Source organism: Brassica oleracea, chromosome C4, assembly GCF_000695525.1.
Source record: "Brassica oleracea var. oleracea cultivar TO1000 chromosome C4, BOL, whole genome shotgun sequence".
In the NCBI taxonomy this organism is placed as follows: Eukaryota; Viridiplantae; Streptophyta; class Magnoliopsida; order Brassicales; family Brassicaceae; genus Brassica; species Brassica oleracea.
The window spans coordinates 43,913,435-43,931,186 of NC_027751.1; the positions used below are offsets into that span (position 1 = coordinate 43,913,435).

General features: G+C 32.6%; 3 protein-coding genes across 3 annotated transcripts; 1 reads left to right on the forward strand and 2 right to left on the reverse strand.

The window, feature by feature from the left end:
• Nucleotides 1-975: 975 nt before the first annotated feature.
• Nucleotides 976-2,857, reverse strand: LOC106338979 (glutathione S-transferase T3-like). The gene is made up of 3 exons (XM_013777828.1): nt 2,663-2,857; nt 2,482-2,575; nt 976-1,724 (listed from the first exon to the last, which is right to left on the reverse strand). The coding sequence occupies exons 1-3, from the start codon at nt 2,855-2,857 to the stop codon at nt 976-978; spliced, it is 1,038 nt and encodes a 345-aa protein (XP_013633282.1).
• Nucleotides 2,858-7,104: 4,247 nt separating this feature from the next.
• Nucleotides 7,105-10,456, forward strand: LOC106340754 (aluminum-activated malate transporter 7). The gene is made up of 6 exons (XM_013779600.1): nt 7,105-7,374; nt 7,619-7,759; nt 8,126-8,398; nt 8,936-9,057; nt 9,149-9,292; nt 9,860-10,456. Exons 1-6 carry the CDS (start codon nt 7,173-7,175, stop codon nt 10,454-10,456), a joined length of 1,479 nt encoding a protein of 492 aa, XP_013635054.1. The 5' UTR covers nt 7,105-7,172.
• A 5,652-nt stretch (nt 10,457-16,108) lies between these two features.
• LOC106341577 (protein CLAVATA 3) lies at nt 16,109-16,671 on the reverse strand. Its single transcript, XM_013780311.1, has 3 exons — nt 16,576-16,671; nt 16,451-16,497; nt 16,109-16,282 (listed from the first exon to the last, which is right to left on the reverse strand). The coding sequence occupies exons 1-3, from the start codon at nt 16,637-16,639 to the stop codon at nt 16,109-16,111; spliced, it is 285 nt and encodes a 94-aa protein (XP_013635765.1). The 5' UTR covers nt 16,640-16,671.
• Nucleotides 16,672-17,752: the final 1,081 nt, after the last annotated feature.

Here is a 17,752-nt window from a genome sequence, read left to right on the forward strand (position 1 = left end):
ATGGATTTCGACCAGGCCTCAAAGGGACATGTCTTGGCCCATATCAGGAGTATATTCTTCACCTTTCAAAGTCCTGGTCGTGGCTATATGAAGAGGTAGTCCAAGTTTCAGTCAAAGACTTTATTTAGTCAAGTCTTTGTTTCTATTTCCAATGTCTTGTTTTTAGCACATTTTTCTATGGATATCTACAACTTGTAATCCTATAAATAAGGTCTTAGAGCCACGAAATAAAACAGATTGTTTTTCCTTTTTTATGAGTTTCTCTCATTGTTCTTTGTTTAGAACACTTCTTAGTTTCTTGGTGAGGTTATCTCCAAGTTTCGATCCTTCTTTTGTTGGACCGGTGCGTCATATCCGGCAACGATCGAAGTCTGGTAGTATCTTTGGGCTATTCCGCAACCCTTAGTGTCACCCCTCGATCCATCAGTTCTCAATCCTCTCGGATCTGAGTTCATATCAACCTTACCGAAAGAGTGATCCCGTTTTGGGCGTATCAGTAACACTTCCGGACTTAGCAAAGGAAGGTCGTTCGGGCATGTTCTTGTTTGATTGTTGCCCGGCTGACTGACCGATGTCTAAAACGGTACGGGGTTGTTACAGACATAGTTTATATATAGAGAGTGCATTACATCCGTGAAACAAGTTGAGAGGCAGTACATACACCCGTGAGTGCATTAGATAAACAAGTAGATTCAACATCATTTTGCATTACATTACATCCGTGAATGAAAAAAATAAGTATAGAAAGAAAGAAAATTCTACACTTTCCCGTGAAACAAACCAGTAGATTCCCGTGTCCTGCAAATACAAAACATAGCCAGTAGAGACGTACAACCCGTGACCTGCAAAACAAAACAAGAAAGTAAATTAAATATGTTTGCTTCGAAAACAAGTTGTCAATTAACCCTAATGGTTCTTAACAAACAAATCTATCTATCAAGCAAACATTGTCTCAAACAAGTTAAACATACCAGATCAAAGCATTTCAGATATGAGTTTATTCTTCAGAGACACTTCGGTATCAGATAGATCATTTTCATTTTTGGCAAGGAGACGATCAAGGAGTTTCTGTTTGGATATGTTCTGTTTCACAACAAGCATGCTCTGTATTTGATCAAAAGCTGCTTCATTCCTGTGCTTCTTGCGTTTGGTTGCTTTGCAAGCCTTAACACCAGGAGGCCTAACCTCTTCCAAGTCAGGCACCACCTCTGCAGCTTCCTTCCTTTTCTCCTTTCCACCATCTCTGGACACAGAGTTTGATCTCCATTTCTGATCAAACCTAAGTTTCCTCCAGGCATGTTCAAGGCTGAACTTGACCTGGTAGTCATTTAAGAAGATGTCATGGGCTGCCTTCATGACATCATTTTCATTTTGGCCACTAGCTTGCTCCTTCAGAGCGGCCTCATACCTTCCCACAAACTTGCACACCTGCTCGTTCACTCTTCCCCACCTCTGCTTACATTGATTTGCCTCTCTAGTAGCAAAGCCACTGAGCTGAGGGCTTGAGTTGAAATACTCCTCTATTCTCTTCCAAAACGCCCCTGCCTTCTGCTCATTACTGACTATGGGATCCTTGCTGGTGTTCAACCAAGCACTGATGAGCACCAAGTTTTCTTTTGGTGTCCACTTTCTCCTTTCCACTGGTTTAGGATCTTCAGAGCTCTGGCTACTAAACCTAGGAACCTCAAAAGACTCTACGTCTATTGTTTGACTGCTCTGGGAAGCTAATAGGTTAACGAACCCGGGAGAGTTTAGGGAAAAAAGATCTATTTTGTGTTTTCAGATTTGTTTTTCTTTGTTCTTTTAAGTTGGTCTGCGTTTTCTTTAGTGAATTTCCTATGTTTTTAAACTAGTTTTAGCTTCAATAGTAGAGAACAATTAAAATAACTCTAACTATCAAATATTCATTATAGTTAATGAAAGAATTAATGAATCTAGTTCATCACAGCAAATCATCACAGCAACCAACCAACACAGATAGCATTCATTACACATCAAATCAGTGTACTTCTAGTTCAGTTTAAGTTTTAGTTCAAACCGGATAATTTTTAAAAGAAAAACTAGTTCTAGTTCATCACAGCAAATCATCACAGCAACCAACCAACACAGATAGCATTCATTACACATCAGTGGACAAACTCGAGCATTCATCACAACATAAATTAAGATCTAGTTCAGTGTACTTCTATTTCAGTTTAAGTTTTAGTTCAGTTTAAGTTTAAGTTCTAGTTCAGATAACAATCACTCAAACAATTATTGAGATTGAATCTTACCTTTGGTTTTCATTCGAAGCACACTTTCTCCAGGTCAGCAACCTTGACAGTGAGGATTTGAACCTGTTCCTGGACATGGAAACAGCAATTAAACTGTGTAAGTGACATAATAATCAGCTACGTTAAAGGACACAAATATCTGGTACGTTAAAGGACACAAATACTAACCTCCAGTGTCTCAATCTGTTTATTGAGATTCGCCACCAACTTGATTGCTCAGCTTCCTCCACCCGCTTAGTCAGCCTTTCGATCTCCTCCTGGACACCAAACACCCAAGGATGACGATAATGCAACCAATCATCCTTGTTTACAACATAATAAATACAAATCAGAATTGCGTTTGTGCAACATAATTAATAGAAATTAACACAAATCAGAATTTCGTTTACCTCGTAGTTTTTGCAGGTGAAGAAACGCTTCCCAGGAAGGGTGTCGTAGTCCTCCTTCCCCCGAACCTCGTCAATGATCGTTGAACCACACGGACACCTTGTCAGAATCCTGTATTCTGAATCACAAACGTATCCTACCATGTTGTAGTACTCCTTTTGCCTCTTCATCTCTCTTCTCTCTTCTGCGGGATCCATTTGTACCAGAAATCAAAATTATTAGAACATACAATGACGAAACAATATTATGAAACGAACCCTATATCGAACCCTCAAGACGATTTACAACCCTAAAACGAAACCCCCATATCGATTTAGAACCCTAACTCGAAAACCCCAAGCTGATTACGAATACCCGATAAAGGAACCCTAAATCGAACCCGCAAGACAATTTACAACCATAAATCGAAACCCCCTTTTCGATTTAGAACCCTAACTCGAAACCCCCAAATCGATTTCGATTTCCCGAGATCGCTTTCGAGCCCAGAATCAATTCTATTAAACCGTCAATGTACTCGATACTCACCTGAGCTCGTGGAGGAGACAGTCTATCGGCGATTTGATGGAGAAAAGCTCCGGCGTCGGCGTCGCACGGAAATCGCCTCGGAGAGAAAGAAACCCTAGACAGAAGAGAAAATGAAAGATCTATCGCGAAACCCGTGTTTCGCCTTCGTCAACCCAAAAACAACCTTCCAATGAGGTGTTGACACGTGGCTTGAACCCGTATCATACGGGTTTACTCGGACGAACCGGTTCACCGAAATTATGGCATTTTTAATTTTTAAAAAAATTACGGGCCTCTGAAACCGAACCCATGAACCCCTTGTGATCCTCTAATGGGCATGCTCTTAGAGGCCTCAAATTAACTTAAAGATATTGGTTACCATGGCCCATCCTTGTTTGTACAGTTACTTCATATACTATGTAACCTTTTTTCGAAACTGTATATATTATGGAACCTGATATTTTTGTTTACCTCTCTTTTTATGCTTGAATCAAGATCAGGCATACATATTTCACAAAAAGACATATTAGAATATATTATTATACTTTAGATATTGTTGGAGACGTATTACGATTCATCTGTACATAAATATTTTAAATGTGTGTGTACGTAGTATTTTAAAATCGTACGATATTATTAAATTTATTAATAATTTATGGGTTATAATAAACTAAACATATATGTAACAAAAATGTGCTGTTCTTACGATTTATAATAATTTCCGCTCAAATGTGGTCTTAAGTCTTAAAAGACTGCAAACTAGACATTGAAAAAAAATAAAAACGATTTTGCAGAGTTTTTATTTTTAGTATTATATATACGTATTATTATTTATTTGCATTATTTTACATATTATGAAATAATAAAATAATAATATATATGAAATAATTATAAGTCTGTAACTATTATATATATAATTAAATTGGTGTGTATAACTAAATAATTTTATGGTAAATAAATTCAAACAATCACTTTTCTCTATTTTATATGATATATAACTAAATTTCAATTATTTTAACATAGATATATAGTATATTTTTAGTACGACTATTTATTATGAAGATTCCTACTCAAATGGTTTTATGATCATTTGTATTTTTATTTTTTTTTAAAATAAATCATTTATAACCAAATTTCAGTATGAGATTTTTAATAGTTTTATTAATTTATAATCGTCTTAAAATTTTTTAATTAAAACATATAATGAAAAATATAAATTTTATTTTATGGCTAATGTGATTTTTAAATTTATTTTAATAATGTAAAATTAACAAAACTGATAGAGGATACACAAATTGTATTCAAATATTTATTATTAAAATTATTAATTTTTATATATGTGTTAATCACATTACTTAATTTCGTAGATGTTATTTAAGGAAAAAATAAAAAAATCTTTTTTATACATTAATAATTAATTATGTGATTAGTTTAATGAAAAACATAATATATATTTAAATAGACTAAACATAGATTGTAAAGACTATAAATCATTATGGTAACGACATGTCTCATAGCTAAAAGGTTGGTAATGTTTTTATTTTAATATATAATAAATTTTCCCTCATAATTTATATATATAAGGGTTTTTACCTTATAAGTTATATATATATATATATATATATATATATAAATTAAGGATCATAAATCCATATTTGGTCTGCTAGGGCTCATCGTCAACCGTCCAGCCTGCGACTCTGCTAAAGACCAAACTTTGGTAATAAATGTTAATTAAAGTGTAAAATATCAATCCTAAGCGAAGATGTGAATTCAGGAACAAGAACTCCCTACCTTACAACCAAGTGAGCTATTAGCGTTTTCTTAGTTTAAAACATACGATACGATTAATATTGTTATCAGTCTGAATCACACAGCAAAACATATGCATCAATTAGTTAGTGGGGCCGGTTGACAAGAGATATAGGACTCCACAAATGGATAGAGGCAATGAGATAGTTTTAAAGAGTTTCTTTCTCAAACGTTCTTCAAAAGAGTCTTTGGTTTGGAGATCAATAGCATTGTAAGAAAGAGGGTCTACTTATATCTATATATGATGCAGGATAGAGCTTCAAAGAACGAAGAAGCAACCAAGAACCCTTAACATTAGAAGAATGGCAAATTCTAGAGAAAATAATTAGTAAAGGTTTGATTGGTATAAACGAGATGGATGTTAGTGTGGAAGTTTGCGGAAGCACATAGTTGCTATTTCAAATATTAAGTGATTTATACAACTAGTATACCAGTTGGGAATATGTATTTCATTTACGAAATAATTATATTTGATTTAATAACGGCTCAATAATAAAATAATAATATATAATATATAATATAATTACAAAATATTAAAATTATATTATTATGGTAAAATATAATTATGTAACTTAAAATAAGTAATAATAAAATAATATTATAAAATATTTATTTTCATTTATAACAAAAGGTGGTTTAATAAGAAATAGGGTAGAAATTGGACGCTCTTTCTAGTTTTTTTTTTTTTTGGTAAAAGACGCTCTTTCTAGTTCTTACGAGCAACTTGTGGCTCTGTATCCCATTATCACATATCAAATCGATATGATAAGAAGTTGGGTATAAGTACCATTTTGGAATGTGGCCACTTTTTATTATTATTACTACATGCCATGACCCGATCCATATGGGTTTAAGTATTAGTATCCTTGTATTAAGATATTTAGTGGTCATCCTCTCTGCGACGTTTTCTCTTTCTTGTATAGCAATGAATTTGATAAGAAGAAAGTTAATGTTGTTTCACTAAGCTATAGTCCAACTTAAGATATTCAAGATGCCTCGACTGATTTTTCAAAAGGTTGATCTTACTTTTCCTCATTTTTGGTGGACTAGAGGCAGCAAGTTGAGCTAACCCCATTGAGGCAAATCAAACCTGAAATAAATTAGAGGCCTCAAATTAGCGTAAAGATATTGAGTACCATTGCCATCTATGATTGTACAATATCTTAATGTATGTAACGTAAACCTAATCCAGATAAGTGTGTACGTGGATACTTCATTTACAAACAATTGTCGTGGTTTATGATCTCAAATTGATTATTAACACATGTGTTTAGATTTTTTGCAAGCCGCATAATGTATATATATGATTAAACTCGATTTATATCTATACTTGAAATTTGAGAACTGAATTCACATGAGTGAATTTACAATATTGTTTAATATGGGGAACAAAATCTTTTTTTTTTTTTGAAACACTGGGGAACAAAATCTAACCATGTGAAGTTACAATAGTTTAACATGGAACAAAATCTAACAGTGAATACTATGCATTCATATGCTGTTTCATCGCACATTCAACTTTAGACGAACGAGAGATGAATTTTTCATGAAATCTAGAAAATTTAATAGCATTCATTTTTATTTAAAATTTACCATCATGCACTTCAATATTGTTTTTTTGCTAAATTGTAAATTTCATTACTAGGAATGGTTACAAGAAGCTTGCAGCCATAGGACAGCTAATTTGATTCTTAAGTACCGCAAAAAGTTTAAGAAATCTCTAAGAACCTAAGAATTAAGTCCAAACTGTTTATTAGGTAAAAGCCGTTCCTTCGCTGCTTACTTTGCTTCAAGTTCCGGAGAACTGCTTCGATTTCGACGGATGGATAGTAGTACCTGAAAAGGAAAAACCGTTACTGGGTAAAAGGCAGGTCATTTATTCGTTTTTAGGAAAGCAAGTAATATGTTTCTATTAAAATTAAAGTTATAAGCTAATATTCATCAATACTTGAAAAGTATCTATTATTTCAACAAAACCAATGCTAATTGTTTTGATAAGTTTTCTACGAAAGCCATGATATTCATAATTTATTATCATTATATAAGCTATCCATCATATTATACCTTTTCATTCTCCTTATAAATATGCTTGAATATCTACATAACATGTGATATAAACCCACAACAAACGCCTCCTCTTTCAGCTTCTATCTCTCTTCTACTGATAACAAAAGGATCAGTTGAGACAGATCGATAGAAATGGAAAAAGTGAGAGACCTCGTCAGAGAAGGGAAGAGAGTGGCAAAAGAAGACCCCAGGAGAGTTGTTCACTCTTTCAAAGTGGGTCTTGTTCTTTCCTTGGTCTCTTCCTTCTATTATTACCAACCTCTCTACGACAGCTTCGGTGTTAATGCAATGTGGGCTGTCATGACCGTTGTTGTCGTCTTCGAATTCTCTGTTGGTCCGTTTTCTCATTCTAAACTTAAGATCTTGTTATTTAGAGGTTTATCCTTCATGATCCTCAACATCCTTTTTTTTTTGTCCACGATCCTCAACATCCTAGAAATAAAATATTGGCTGATCAACTACTATGTATTGCATGCATGCCATGCAACTCATAACAGGAAATAAAGTCTGGATAACAATCACTTGTTATAGTTAAATATTTCATGTTGGTTTCCGTTTTATAATGAACTTATATGTAGGGGCCACGCTCGGGAAAGGACTTAACAGAGTAGCGGCAACACTATTTGCGGGGGCACTTGGTATCGGAGCTCATCACCTTGCGAGCTTGTCTGGCTCAACAGGAGAACCCATTCTTCTCGCAATTTTCGTCTTTATACAAGGTAAGTTGTATATATATCAATAAATTAAATATAACGGTTAAAACATTCTTTTTGTTGTTGTTTGTTTCAATGTTTAGTAAGAAATAGTAAGAAACATAACTGTATCGTTTTTTCCCGTTTACATAAGCATAGTTGGATGCAACTTTAAAAATCAAATTAAACTGCAACATTTTGAACTAAATTTGCATCTTAATTATAAAGGGAAGCATAAATATTTTTCAGCAGTATTTTCTAAACTTGATTATATATATATGATTATTAAAAATGAATATTTTTTCTTTACATGTAACAAAAATTGACATTTGTACAATCACAACCTTAAGTCATTTAATCAGACTAATGTTTTTTTTTTGCTGGATTCTTCAGCGGCCTTGTCGACATTTGTGCGGTTTTTTCCGCGGGTGAAGGCGAGATATGATTACAGTCTCTTGATATTCATACTCACCTTTGCGTTGATATCAGTGTCGGGGTTCAGAGAGGAACAAGTTCTCGTGTTGACTCATAAGAGAATCTCCACTGTGATCATCGGAGGATTCAGTTGTGTCCTTATCTCCATCTTTGTCTGCCCTGTTTGGGCAGGCCAAGATCTGCATTCTCTCCTCGCCTCTAACGTTGAGAAACTCTCCTTCTTTTTGCTAGGTATATCCTCTAAGACATTTGTTCTGATTAAAATAGTATAACTCTTTTTAGGCTGGTTTGGAACACTGGATACTTGCTAGGTACTTTGCACTTGGCCACGAGTCTTTTTCGTGGGAATTGTGTCAAGTTATCATACCCGCTTCCGTATGCTAGTGGTTGACTAATAAGAATATGTTAGATAGTCTGTTAAAATTCTTTAGTTATAAGAACTACAATTTTCTTATAATTATCTGTGTTAGGTACTACAATTTTTTGGTGGTTTTTAAGAGTAACTTTATAAGATGTGGCATGTAACTAAATGGTTTTGTACATTTGAAATTCGGTAGTTTGTGAGAGTACACGAGGAAAGATTTATTCAAATAGCGTTTTAAAAAAAAACATTTATAATGTTTTTCTTATATATGATTTTGAAAAGTTTGTAAAGCTTGGAAATTAGGTTAGTCGAGGACATGTAATTTTCATCACATATAACATGACATGAAATAAAAGGAATGGTTATTTTCATCATCAAGAAAAATAAATGTTGGAGATTGGCAGAATTTGGGGACAAGTATTGTGAAACGGTAAAAGATGGTGACACCAAAGAGGTTGACAAACGCAAAAATGATTTTGACAACTACAAAAGTGTTCTCAACTCAAAAAGCAATGAAGAATCTTTGGTGAGTGGTGATCCCTGATTTTTTCCTTCTTGCTTTCATTTCTTACCACTATAACTAGACTTATCATTAAGTTTGTCGTTTTCTTATATAGGCTAATTTTGCTAAATGGGAACCTGGTCACGGCCAATTCCGATTCCGCCATCCTTGGAAACAATATCTATCCATCGGTGGATTAATCCGACAATGTGCTTATCGAATTGATGCCCTGAATTCATATCTAAATGCAGATATTCAGGTAATTGTTTCACGACATCTTCGTAAAATTGGAACTCATCAGAAACTTGTTCTTGAATCAGCGTCTTATGAAATAAAGAGTTCAGGAAATACAAGTTATATAAAAAGCTATTCTTTAAGGGGTCGAAAAAAACAAAACGAGATGCTTAGGCCCAAATTAACTACCAAAATTTTGTTAAAACACTGATTGGTTTTTATTGATTAAGTTACTAAAACTCGAAACAATATCCAAACCAAAACGGATTAAATATATATAATCTAAGCAAATAATCCAAAATCTATTAAACTTTATATTATAACGTACAAATATAATTTTAAATTATCATAGTTATGTTATATTTAAATTTAAAACAGTGATAAAATGAAGATTTATAATTATTGTATTACATTTTTAATATCTTTTACCAATATTTGACCGACTGCAAATAAAATTGAAATTTAGACACTAATCTGCATCACAAATGGTTTCATTTTTTATAAAATTCATAAAACCAAGATTAAAAAATACCACCCCTTTTCTTTATCCCGTGATTATCAAACTGATATTGTTTTGTTTATAAACTTTCAGGTGTCAATTGATATAAGAAAGAAACTAGAAGAACCGTTGAGAAGAATGAGTTTGGAATCAGGAAAAGCAATGAAAGAAATGTCAGTTTCGTTAACTAAAATGATTAAACCATCTTCTTCCGATCTTCATGTCCGAAACGCACAGTCTGCCTGCAAATCTCTCACCAGCTTACTTCATTCAGGCATCTTGAAAGAAGTTGAGTCACAAGAATTAATCTCACTTCTGACAGCAATCTCCTTGCTCATTGATATCATTAACCTGACCGAGAATATCTTGGAATCTCTACATGAACTTGCATCAGCTGCAAGATTTAAGGACAAGATTGAGTCGCCTATTTTTGCCGAGAAACCAAATTCCAAAAGCATTGTTTGTGGCTGGGCGACCAAAGGCCAAGATGATCATGTTGTCACAATTGTTAACGATGATTGTTGTAATGGTAATACATCAGAAAAGGGTAATCGCTCGAACAAGGTTTTGATCCATGAAAAACATGAAAATTGTGTACATGAGAAACATGAAGATGATGATGCACATGTAAATTCGAGTTGTGATTCTTGTGGTCATACTAGTCTTCGTGTAATTGTAGAATGTAGATAATGATAATCTTTCATGTTTTTTTTTGGAACCCAATAATCTTTCATGTATTCATAAGAATTATTATTATTTGCTTAAATCATAAGAATTATTTATCGATAAAGGATTCTTTTGAGCTAAGAAAAAAATTGTCAATGAAAAAGAAATTTACTAATAAGAACCAATGCTTAAAACAGTCAAGAGTTGTGTGCTAAGCTTAGTGAGAATAAAATAGTCTATACACTAACAAAGAACACCAGAGGGAGATAATTCAAAGTTTTGTTTCTCGCCTTTTCTACTTCCGAAACTCGTCTCCAAATCAATCAACGGCTTTTATCAGTTTCCCGCTATATAAAACAAAACATAGATTGTGGCCGAGAAAATTAGAATAAATAGGTGGAAAATAAAAAAGTGGAAATGAGAGAAAAAATAAAACTGGAAGAGAGAGAGTAAAGTGGAGTAAATGTATTTACTCTTATTATAGTTAAGGTAAAATTGTATGTGTATTTTACTCTTTTTTAACAGTGTTTAAAGAAAATGGGAGGAAAATGATTTTCACTTGATTGGATAAAAAAATAGAGTAATTCAGCTGAAACAATATTTATTCCACTACATTATCGCTAATAATACTTTTCAGTCAGAGCCATAACACATATATGGATAAAGTTTTCGATATTGTAACTCGGTCTAAACAAATATTTCTTTGTAAAATGCTACCCACTTGCATTCAGCTCGAAGAACCTAGTAATCGGCATTTCTAAATGAAGGAAACATCTTCATATTATCACTTGAAAAAACTGTTTACTCCAAGTCCGGGTCTGTTAATCAATAAAATCGTTAAACTAAAACAAAACAATGGTTAAAATCTAAAACAAATGTAATAATTTTATGGAAAAGTTGTCTTTGGTCTAGTGGTTGAATCTTTAAAGTGTAAACCCTTTCACCAAAACCAAGATTCGAACAACCCTTTAGAAACAATCTTTTAATTTAAATGTAATAACTACTATATCATTTCTCTCAATTCTTTCATACAGGGACTTGATGAAATAACAGCAGATGTGGTTTAGAGGAAAGATGAAGAGTGTGATTAGTAAATATAAGAAGAAATGAGAGTAAATGAAAGAGTGAAAATCAGAAAAAAATGAAAAAAGTGAAAAATGAAAGAAAAAAGTATCCAGAATAAAATTATATATCTAACATAACTCAGAATAATATTTAGTGTGTCTTTTCCTATTTGTGCACAGTACATAGAGTAAATAAAAAAATTATATCCCACTTGATTGGTAACATTTTAGCTCAATATAGAGTAAATATTGATCTTGAGTAAAATTTTACTCTATTAAAGCTTTCAATCACACCCAAAAGTTTTGTTCTTTTGTTATCGTTTTATTTCCGATAAAATTTCTTCCTTTTATTGCTTGATTTCAATTTTTTTTTTGCGTTTTCCGAATGAATCAGCCTCTAATTCAAAATCAGATAAGAAGCTTATCCAAGAATCAAAAATGGACGACAAAAAAAAATCTAAGCATCACTCCATAGATAAAATGGATTATCACGTTTCGACACATTTAGTACCTAGCTGGTTCAAACGCAGCGGTTGCGGTTGCGAAATTTTGCGGATGCGGGTGGTTGCGGTTTCTAGCGGTTTTAAGAGATTTGTACGACTGGTTCTGCGGTTAGAAATTAGTGCGTTTGCGGAATATCTATGACTGGTTAACTACTAAATACAATAGCGGTTAAATAATAAATTAACAATATTTATATTTTATAAAATTATAAAAATATCAAAAATCATAATATTATAATAAATATAAAAACATATTTAGAAAGTTATAGTTTTAAATTTTTTAAAAATTAAAAATAATATTTTTATTTTAAAATTTTATAATATTAATTAAAATATAATAGATATATTTTCGTATTTTTATAATTCCAATTTAAAAATTTTATTGAATATTTTTATTTTTGTATTTATAGTGTTTAAAAAAATTATCCTCCCGCAACCGCATACGTAGATCTACGCATACGCTAGCTGGAACCAGCTTTTGAATTATGGGGTTTAGAGCGGTTTGAAACGGTTTAGAGCGATTTGAGTGATTGTTGCAAAACGCCAACAACCGATACCAACCGCAAAAGCTGCGTTTGCGGGTGGTAGCGGAAAAACCAGTCGTACCCTTTAATTAGTTATTTTAAACTCATATTTTTTTGTAGCATTTCACATTAATAAAAAAATAACTGGTTTGCAGTTATGTAAATTAGTTATTTCTTGTTTAATAGCATATGGAATTTTTTTGACTGGTGCATTCTTTTAACTAGGGGCATTGCCTCCGCGTAAGCGTGGAGTTGTGGACAGAGTTCTTGTTTCATCTCAATATTTGCTAGGGTTATTGTAGTTGTGAATTTGCGTTTTGAGTTGTTTTTCAAATTTTTTTTTGTTACAGGGTTAGAGTTTTGATGATGAGCTGTGTATGCATTATTCTCCACTTATGAATGACTAAATTGTGTCAGTAATATGATTGATATAGTTCGTGGTGTTGTTTGTTGTATCACTGAGACTTATTGTTTGTTTGTCTTTTTAATTTGTTTTTTGTACTATTGAGAGAACATAAATTATATTAAAATTGTTGAGAGTACATTTTGTTTCCGGATATTTTTTCTCCAGTTTAGTTGTGTGTATTAATTAATAATGTTTATTATCCTTATTATTATTGTTATATGTTTTTATTTTATTTTTAAACTTGTTGCTCTTACCGGACCTTTAAAACAAATACATGAAAACTTGTAAAAATAACTATAAAATGAGTGACAGTTCTGAGTATTTGAGCATTAATGAGTTTTAAACGGATTTATGTATTTCTCATAAGAACACAATAACATTGGTCTCTTGACATTGGGCATGTAAGCTATTTTTATAAGACAAGATGAGTGAGCAGGTGAAGATGTTGTTGCCGTCTTTGTGTCTGTCGGGATTGTCTCTTGTATCTTCTGGTGTGTCTGTGTTTGTTTATCTTTTATTTGATGGGTAATATGTAAACAAAAATCATTGTTAGTTTTATTTATCAGAATTCGTAACTTACTCTCCTTTTTTGTTTAGGTAATTTCACTAATCTTGGTTGTCGTCTTCGTCTTCTTCGTTGCGAAAGTAAGTTTGTAAATTGTTAAATAGCTGGTCATGTAGTGTGTATTTGTTTAGTTGACTCGAAGTATGTGTCGTTGAATTTTAGTTGAAATGATTGGTTTGGTATATTTGTTTTGAATTTTATTTCTAAGATTAAACAAAAAAGAGAGGTGATCATTAATGATTCGTCTCTTTTGGAATTCTAGTTTTTGGTGTTTTGATTGTTTGGGTTGTTGTGGTTTCTTGTAAGTTGTAAAATAAAGGTTTGTGTAAAATTAGTTTGATAAGTAAGAGAGATAAATAGACGACCACAGATTTTGGGTAGGAAATATTTTTGATTATTGATGTTAGCACAATATAGATAATAATATAAAAGGAATTGTGTGTTGATTATTTCTTACGGATCAATGAGGAGACGGATAACCACTACAAGAAAACAGCGGTATTCTGATGGACATTCCGACGAAAAAGGAAATCCTCGGAATATCCCGAGGAATTTCAGAGTTCTAGGTTTGTGTTCGCAATCACTTGCAAATTGTCGAATAGTCTAATTATGACTGGAGATTGATCTCAGGAGCACCCGTGATGACTTCATCAATAATAGTTGGTGAGATGAAACAAATGAGGAATGGATGGTCAGTTATCTTGTACATGCTTGAGCACCTAGCAAACTCAAATCGATCGACTTTCACAATGGAACCGTCTTTCAAAGATGGCATGTAATGATTAGCACGTACGACGGGATAAACCCATGAATCACGGAATCTGCAAATAATATTATTCAACAAAGAATCAGGAAATTAATTAAAAACAATTATATTAAATAAGTGTGATAAATTAAAGATTAACTTACCATTTCATCAATGAAGAGAACCGTGATTTCCATAAACTCACTGTCTTTCTTGAAGTTCAGGGAATCCCAGAAGCGAGGAGGTTTGAGGCTATGCTCTGACTACTACGACCAAGACGGAGAGACTCGAAGGTTGAGTGACGGACGCCTGGGACGCCGGTTTGAGGAACTGGAGAGGCAGAGAGAGACATGTTTTAGAAGATGGTTAAAACTAAGAGGAATCAATGAGTTTTGTGTAGATGCAGATTGAGTTCATCAAAGATGAGAATCATATATATAGGGTTTACAGAAGGGCTACAAATCAGGAACATTTATGATCAAGCGATTTAAGATGGAGAGATGAAGAGTTCACCGGTGAAAAATAGATTATGAACATACACACGGCACAACTCTGTAACTCAGACTTGTCTGAGACAATGATGAAAAAAACTCTAACTCATGTTAAACGAAGACAATTTACAATATGGAAAAACTATAATTGTTGCTTTTTTCATATAACGTGATGAATCTCATTTAAAAATGAAACTCATAATACACTTGTAGGCCCGACCCACAAAGAAAACCGAAGAAGCAAGGGTTTCCGACCTTCATAAATATATATTAGTTTCGGCCATCAATGTACAAAGTATCATTTAGTTTAGTGATATAAATGTTGGTGTTTAAATCTTAATAATCCGGGTTCGAACCATAGCTTTGACATTTTTTCACACTTTTTAAAAGTGGGGTCCACAAAACGCTGACGTGGCGCGCTGAAGAGAGAGCAAAAACTCAATCATTATAATATAGATTTTCTTGTTTCTGTTTCCAAAAAAAGGATATGGAAATATATCTGCTTGATTTTAAAGTACGTATGAAAATTCTCGTTACACCAAAACAAGTGTTGGGATGACACTGGAGGAAAGAACGAAATTGACGATAACTCTAGTATTATTTCCAGCAATTATAAGAACATGGAACGCCTGTAATAATAGTGATAATTTTCTTATAACACCGATTTAATAAAAATACAATTTAAATTGTATTTGAATGATACGGAAAAGTGAATGGATAAAGCCGTAAGCGATCTTTGAGGAGGGCAAAGTGGTGACGTGAGCGAAATCGCCAGTGTCACATCTCAAGTGTCAGTCACTTTACTCTTCTATACCAATAATATCGTATCATATAGATTTGGTATCATTAAGGATAATAATTAGCTCTCTAGGTTAGCTATTATGCCATCACAATATCGATATTTTCATACTATTAAAAACCATATGTGTGTCGTATGGTTACTCTCCTCCACAACGGTAGTAGCCTTCGATACAAGTTGTGACTACAAATGGTCATCTTTGACACTGACACTGCCTGTCACTGCCGATTCCATTTATACTTCCCACAACATCATATCAACTCATCATCATCATTACTATATATCATACTGTCATTTCCATTAATTAGCTGCCTTGACAATCGCAAAAGTACTAATACATTCCCCAACGGCATATAATATTGTCTTGAAGAAGTTTTTAATTTGTGGCCAATACATCAAAATGCGGTTCCTAAATAGATCCATGGGAAACAAAAGTGGTGCTTATCTGACATTAACTATCATCACAACCTTAGGGAAAGTGAGGGATAAAACAGAAAATCCCTCAACATGAAACCGATTAAACAGCAGAGTTAATTTACAATACGAAATACATAAAAAAAAAAACAAAAGAAAGGAGGTTTAAGGGATATGAGAGTCGGTTCGTGGCTTTCTTGGGGGGTTCACATGATGGTGCAAAGGGTCAGGTCCTGAAGGGACAGTCCTTAGCTCTTCATTTAACCCGAAAACCTTCTCCTTCTCTTCTTCAATTCGATTTGCTCCTCCCCATTCATTATCCTTCTTCATTACCATCATCTGCCAAATCAATCACCATTTTAGTATGTATCATAGCAAAAACATGCACACTGTAGTATATTCCAAACACGAGATAGATGTCCGCGTGCGCGTACGTGTTTATAACAATACAGAAATGATATATATATATGTGTGTGTGTGTGTGTGTGTAAATGTTGAGAAGCAAACCTTGCGAATGGGAAGTGCATGAACATTGGCATTGGCGTGAGTGATATCTGTAGAAAACATTGTAATTGTAAGAATATGTGAACATGAGCGATATATATACAGAAGAGAGAGAAAGGGGAAGAGACCAGAAGCACCATGCAGGAACATGAGGCAAAAGAGCAGCAGTAGCACCAGAGTCCTCGAATCCATTTTGTAGAGAGAGATAGAGTATATAAAAGATAGAAGTTGTTCTTTACTCTGGTAATGATATAAGAGAAGGGGGGCAATCATTTATAGGCTGCAAGGAGGAGGAAGGGGATATCGTTTTTTATTTTATGGTTGCTGTATATGATATAATATTACGGAAATATTCATTAATCGACTGCCTCGATGAGCATAAAATTATACATGGAGAGGGCGCGTGAACTTGTTTTTAGACTTTACGATCACTAGATCCTTATATTAAATTTGTTATATTTATCATTTTTATTTGTATGTGAATTTTTGTATATTAAATTATATATAATTAATTTTTAAATTTGATTTCTTTAATATTTTTTTAGTTTGAAGTAAGTATTTCTATAATATGTAACACAATTAACTAATAAAATAAGAAGAATCAAGTCCGAGATTTTAGAGTTATGTAAAAAAAATATAATTATGTATATAACATAAATTATCTTAGTTTAAAAGATCGAAATCTCATCTCGAACAAATTCACGAAAAAAAAAAGTACTCCAATAACCTACTTAAAATATAAAACCTCCTTTTCAAAAAAAAAAACATACTTAATAATATTTTTTTACGTGTAATAGTTGAAAATTGACAATTGATTGAAAACTGACAATTGAATGTCGATCCAGAATATTATTTTAATATATCTAAAGGTAAAATATTAATTGTAATAAACAAATTTTGAATTTTGTAATATTACATGAATTAGAAGTCTTTAAAATTTAAAATCTATTTTATTAACCTAATATATTTTTTATTCATTTATTATTTTGACGTTACAAAATATTGCTTTAGTTTTATTTGTATATTAATTTTTTAATAATTTAGTTTCTTTTTAAGTAATTTTAAAATTATCAAGAATATAATATATTTAAAATTATTTATTTAAATATATCCAAATATGATGTCTCATTTTTATGTGTGTTTGCGTTGAGCATATTTAATTTGTAGTTTGTATATTTAATAACATCTTATTGCGTGTCGTTCTATGGTTTTAATAAATGTGTTGTCATTTCATTTTTATTACTACTAACATGATTTTTTAATGATCAGTGATAATGTATTTTTAACGTTATGTATTATATTTTA

Coding starts and splice junctions, on each gene's coding strand:
- LOC106340754 (XM_013779600.1), top strand. CDS start 7,173: ATGGAAAAAGTGAGAGACCTCGTCAGAGAAGGGAAGAGAGTGGCAAAA. Junction 7,375..7,618: donor CGTCTTCGAATTCTCTGTTG/GTCCGTTTTCTC, acceptor ACTTATATGTAG/GGGCCACGCTCGGGAAAGGA. Junction 8,399..8,935: donor ACTCTCCTTCTTTTTGCTAG/GTATATCCTCTA, acceptor GGAGATTGGCAG/AATTTGGGGACAAGTATTGT.
- LOC106341577 (XM_013780311.1), bottom strand. CDS start 16,639: ATGGATTCGAGGACTCTGGTGCTACTGCTGCTCTTTTGCCTCATGTTC. Junction 16,498..16,575: donor GTTCCTGCATGGTGCTTCTG/GTCTCTTCCCCT, acceptor TGTTTTCTACAG/ATATCACTCACGCCAATGCC. Junction 16,283..16,450: donor ATGCACTTCCCATTCGCAAG/GTTTGCTTCTCA, acceptor TTGATTTGGCAG/ATGATGGTAATGAAGAAGGA.
- LOC106338979 (XM_013777828.1), bottom strand. CDS start 2,857: ATGGATCCCGCAGAAGAGAGAAGAGAGATGAAGAGGCAAAAGGAGTAC. Junction 2,576..2,662: donor TCACCTGCAAAAACTACGAG/GTAAACGAAATT, acceptor GTTGTAAACAAG/GATGATTGGTTGCATTATCG. Junction 1,725..2,481: donor GGAGGAAGCTGAGCAATCAA/GTTGGTGGCGAA, acceptor TTAACCTATTAG/CTTCCCAGAGCAGTCAAACA.